The 5,830-nt window shown below is 40.5% G+C and overlaps 1 protein-coding gene across 1 annotated transcript in view; it reads right to left on the bottom strand.

Annotated features, from left to right (window-relative positions):
• The window catches only part of SIKE1 (suppressor of IKBKE 1), a 4,430-nt gene extending 4,146 nt beyond the window's left edge, over positions 1–284 (bottom strand). Inside the window, exon 1 of the mRNA XM_009888480.1 lies at positions 80–284. Coding sequence (XP_009886782.1) covers positions 80–284 — 205 coding nt within the window. The remainder of the gene's footprint in view (positions 1–79) is intronic.
• Between the last annotated feature and the right edge of the window lie 5,546 nt (positions 285–5,830).

A 5,830-nucleotide genomic window follows, 5' to 3' on the forward strand; every position in this document is an offset into this window, starting at 1 on the left:
CCTCACCGGCTGTTTCTCAAGGGACATTGAAGGCCATTGAGCTTTTTTGTGGCGTCGGGTGGCTTTCGGGGGGACACACCAACCTCCCGGGGGAAGTGGCGTTGCAGAGCCGCCCGCACGTGCCCGTGACCGCCCGCGCGCACAGAAGCCCGCGGCGGCGGCGGCGTTCGCCCCGTGGGAGCATGGACATACGGATCCGCCTTCGCCGAGGTGACAGTGCCCGTGTCACAGCTCTGTGACAGCAAACCCAGGTGGAAATCCACCGGTTCAGACAAATGCTGCATTGCACCGCGCAGTCTGTTTGCGGAAGGGCGTACATCCTTGACCCGAGGGGTTCTGGTTATCTTTTTAAATACTCCCTTAAACAGTGTGTGATAAATTCTGTGCTGAGGTCTGTTGAGCTGTCATCTTATCTAATATTCTTGTTTGTCCCTTTTAACAGTAAACATCCTCTACTCAAGTTAAAATAACAAGCTTTGTAATGCTGACTTGCTGCTTTGATATTTATTTGCGAACTAAAGCTACTGTTTGTGATCTGGGATGTCCTTGATGCTTTGCTTAACTTTGTGCCACAAAGCTTTTTTGTTTAATATTACCAACTTTATTAACAATGTTTTCAACAGTAATGTTTTAACAGGACTCCCCTTGACTTGAGTCATCTTTCAAGTTGAAATCCCCATTCAGACAGACGCATAAGAAAAATCAAGGATGCTTTATCTGATAAAACTTTATTTATGAGCCCAGAGGTAATCAAGCCCAGGGCAGAAGTGCTGAATAAGATAATTTTCTATAAGCAACAATTTAAAAACATTCATACAATCCAGAGAATAGTGTAAGCAGCTGCATTTGGAGTATTTCATCAGAATCAGATCAACTAGTAAAGTATGAGATATATTTTGCAAATTTGGGAAAGGTAATGCTGCTTTATAGTAGCTTGTGTGGAACTAAAGGTCTAGGCCATGCTTTACAACATGCTTTACCTTCTGGTCCTTCCTTATTTTTCTTCTTATTAGAGAACACTAAAAAGTTAAGACAACTTGTTATCAGAATTCCTCTTTCATAATGGGCGATTCATGAACGTTTGGAAAACTGACAAATATTACTGTGTTTACCCTTCTGGTTATGGAAAAAGATGGCAAGACTGCCCTGTCCTAAGACAGATGTGACATCCCTAAGCTGCAGCCAACGCTCATTTCCCCTGTTCCACTGCCAGTCCCCACTATTATATCCTCAAATGACCCTACCCGTGCAGCCCAGCACCGACTGCTGCTTCACTCTGACTTTACCCCCAGCTCTGTGACTGCCTTTAAAACCTCTGCCAGCCCATCAATTTTTGCAGAGCCTTTGTACAGCCACACAGGAGTAGGCCTGATACAGCCACATGGAATGATATACGTGTGCCAGTTCAGTACCTTCTCGTTTTTCACCTTATGCAACATAAGGAAGTTCTGAGAAATCAAACGTTCAATCTCTTCAAGGTTCCACTTAGTTCAGCATTACAGCAGGGAGGCACTCCATGAGACATTTAGAAACGCAGCACTGGAAATTCCAATTCACATCCACTAGGAAGTCAGCTAAGGGAAAAGCCTGTTTGTGCAGCATGAAGGATCATTACACCTCAGCAGAAGCTGCACCTGGATTGTATGTCTCAATCTCTGGCCTGTTCCTTGCGATTATACTTGTGATTTAATACTCCCTTTTCCCTGGCTTCAGAGCTGACATCCTGGCCTTTCATGCCAAGCAAAGACAAGCAAGGGAGACGAGGGACAGCAGCGCTATATCAGACTTCCATTTCAGGATCGGTGCAGTCCCTCTGTGGGATTCTGGCTGCCTGGTATTGAATTGCAGAATGAGAAGAAGATGGGAGTTCACAATACTACCACCACACATTGCCTAGTTGGTCTCACTCAAGGATGTGGATCACCCCCTCTCCAGCAGATCTTTTGACACAGAATCATTTGTTCAACTTCCAAAGGACAGTGGAATAAGCTTGTGTGGCGCCAGGACTCAGATTGGATCCCAGTAGGACAAAGCTCCTTGATTTAAATGCTGGGAATGCTTGTCACCACAACTTCTAGTATGTAGCAACAGAGCTTAAACAAATCAACGGATGAGCATTTTCTGAGTAGTGGTGTCTTATAATTCCTTTGGCTTATCACATCAATTCTGTATAAACTGAAGAGAATGTATAAATTTGGCCTCTCAAACTTTTTAGTGTTTAACTTCAATTCGATTAAACACTTATGTATGTGTACAAAGTGAAAAATGAGGTTACAAGAGGTTAATGCTTTAATGCTTTTAATAACTCTTAACCACATGGCTGTATTTTGTCAAACAGAACACGGATTTGTTCTAGCAGGAAAAGTATATGCGAGATAGAAGCATATTGAGGCTCTCCAAAACAGCAAAGCTGCTGCAGAACCAAAACCGTTTCTAGGCCATCTTTGAAAAATCATAAATAGTATGTCTATGATGGAATAAATACATAGCATTTCTGAGTACAGCTGAGAAGGTTCTTGCTCACAGTAGGCAATTCAAAAAGGAAAGAAATCTAGAGAGACCATAAGCACAGAAAAAGTCATTAAAGAGATTCGTAAAAGACACAGCACAGAGTCCTGAGTACAACATAGTATCTGTAAACCTGGGATGAGTTCAGGCATCAGTACTGAGGATGTTAATACAATGTGCACTGGGTGATGCCTGTAAACTTATGCAGAAACTGGCAGTGGAGTAAATGATGGATAATAAGGCACAAAGGAATTGACCAGTAGAAAATGGCAACATCTGTGACAGACTGAGTGGCATCTAAATGCTGGAAGTAGATAAAAGAATAAAGGACAAATTTCTAGGATAATTCTTGGGTTTCAGGTAAAAGCATGTTAACCGGCACACCTTGAAAAATTTTGGCTGAATCTCTGAAAGAGCGAGTCTCACAGAGTAATGCAGCAGACATTAGCTTTTCAGAAGCTGAATGTGATATTTCTCATTTCCACTACAAGTCCTTCCTCGAGTGTCTAACAGCAAAATATTTCAGCAGCTACTGCTTGTTTAAAAAGTTAAATAGACTTCTCTCTCACACCACACCCCCCAACACTTTTTGATTGCTTGCTTTTAAAATTAAGTGCTGGTGTTAACACAATCATCAGCTACTGTCACAATTTCACTGGTACTGCCCTCAACAAAATCTGCAGCACAGAGAGGCACAGACAGGAGGCCAAGTGAATCCTCCTCTTGCACTTCCTAGCCTGTGCTTCAAGGCGGATTACTGCTGCATAAAACAGAGTAATTCTGTGACAAAAGTTATTACCAAGAAAGTCAGTCTTATTGTTTATGTTAATTATCCTGCTTTGATAAATCTTGAAGAGTCACCCATTGCACCTCAGCATTTACATTTATGAGTCTAATATTCTTTTAACTATTAAAACAAATGTCCTTAAGATGGAATCCAGGCTGGAAAAAAGGGAAAACATTATTATTGATAAATGGATATATCCAGCTATTTCAGTCTCTCAGCAGCAAGACTCCACTGCTGATAAAATGCTGAGCAAGGGATTCCACTATAATTATTTTGTAATTCGTAACACAGAGTGTCAAGATATTCTGCTTTGTGGAAATCAGGTCCAGGACTTGGCTTCTCTTTGCTGTACTACAAAGAAGTACAGTCATTTAAGAACCTCAATGCTTCAAGTTATAGTTACAAGTATTCTCTATGAACTATCAGTTCTCAGATCATTGCAAGAGATTGTAATCAGGCTTTAGTTGATACCTTTACTTTATTCTACATTGTGCCTTGCTGAATATTGATGCACTGGAGCATTTTATTGACAAATCTTGGTCTTCCTGCCAAGGGAAAACACGTAGATTTGGCACAGGGTATTGAATGGTGGAGCTGCAAGGATACCCACACATTTTGTTAGTGTTGAACGGATGGGCTTATTAGTACCTGTTCTACCTTCAGGTAGTGGGACTGCCCTGCATGCCAAGCTTAAGAGAATGCACAGAAGGAACAGGAATATTTTGTAGGCTGCTTGAGATTCTCATGTAAATTTAAAGCAGTTTGGCTCCTTCATTAGAATTCAATGTAAGTCAAGTGTTTTGCTCTTCAACATTTGTGCAAAGCCTGTAAGCAAATGCACCGTGAAACTAACCAACAACTTCCTGAGTAAGAAAAAAATCACTCTTAAGAGATCAAAATTGTTTTTCCCCTCTGGCCTGATACGGTCTCCCATTATTTCATCCCATGAAAGCATTTAAGAACTTAATGAGAACTTTCATTTCTCCTGAGTTATTTCTCTTCTAAATTGACTATGATGATTTGTCTGATACATTTGATGCAAAGCAGAAGAGTATTTACACTATCTATCACTAAACCAACTGAAGGAACACATGCTCTACAAAGCAAAATGGGAGCTGCTTGCTGTATAGATCAACCTGACATCCCCTTTTGGGGGAATAGGTGAATAATTTCATATTTGAACACTATAAAAATTCAGGTTGAAAGGTGCTTTGTGATGAAATTTCCCTGGCTAGTCTCACTGTCATTCCTCTGCTGAAACATACGGTTTTGCTCTGTAAAGACAACTTTTCTTTAATTTTTGCAAATAACTGTACTGCTTAAAAAAACTACATAGAGGGAAGATAAAAGTTTTGCAAACCAGTGCTCAAAGGAAATGACACAGAAACCTTGTTGCTTGAAGCTACAAAAATAAGTACGTGTTTAAGACCTAGAGAAGGGGGAAAGTACTGGGTGAACTTGTAGTACAAATAGCATCTTTTTTTAATGTTTTGTTTCACCGTTAGAAGTATTACATTGGATCTTAAGAACATCAGTCTGGCTGGGGCCCCATCCAACAGAGGCCATACATGTATATGCAGAAAAAGATAGTCCCTGACCTACTACACTCACATTCTCAAGTTTCAAGGGAACCGACCAAGGTTCTCTCTCTGCTGCGGGCAAGACAGGCAAATAATGACAACAAAACAAGCACATGTTTCTCAAAATTCTAGGTTAATTACATTTTAGGCAAATAACAACATGAAAAAGACCAAGTCATCTCTGACAGACAATCCCATGCCTTTTCTGTTCTTGGCAACCCTCCTCATAACTGATGCTTATCTACAGCTTAGCACCGTTCCACGCAGGCTTCCTGTGTCTAGCCTCAAGTTTTTAGGACAATTTCTGACTACTGTAGCTTCTGGACCTGATACGATCTTGGAACATGTGATCCAATAATCAAACCCACCACATACAACAGATGTGCATCCTATTCAAATTAGATCTTTCTCTCTGTTGAGCGTCAGGAGTGCAAGATGACACCGATCTGCAAAAATGTCAGTCATGAGGCTTTGTGCCGTTTCACACCCAGGGCTGAGGTTCATTCATGCCATCCAGAAAAACCTAACAGTGCCAGAACCACTGTGCCTTTTGCTGATTAATAAATAATCCAGAAGAGAGGGTGAACAGAAATCTTGCAGTCTTTTTAATGAGTTCCTTCACAAATTGTAGATGCAAGTAGCTCTCAGAACACGGAATTACTGGCATGTGTTTGTCTGCCAGTGTATTTTATGCCTCTAAAACATTTTATTTCTCTTAAACAAAAACAGGCAAAGATTAAGTTAGAACGTTTTAATACATAAGCTGTATTGTTAGTACTCAACTTTCTTTAATATTGCTCAGAACAGTTTACTAACAGCAGTCTTAATCCTATAATGAAATAATCTGTATTTCAATATAACCTTTAACTCACATATAACAGTGATTACTGTAATTAGCAATTAGTTTTCCAAAGGCTCCCAATTGTTTAGTATTTGACTCTTGCTTTCATCATTT

This window comes from Charadrius vociferus, unplaced genomic scaffold, assembly GCF_000708025.1.
Source record: "Charadrius vociferus isolate BGI_N301 unplaced genomic scaffold, ASM70802v2 scaffold1077, whole genome shotgun sequence".
Classification (NCBI taxonomy): domain Eukaryota; kingdom Metazoa; phylum Chordata; class Aves; order Charadriiformes; family Charadriidae; genus Charadrius; species Charadrius vociferus.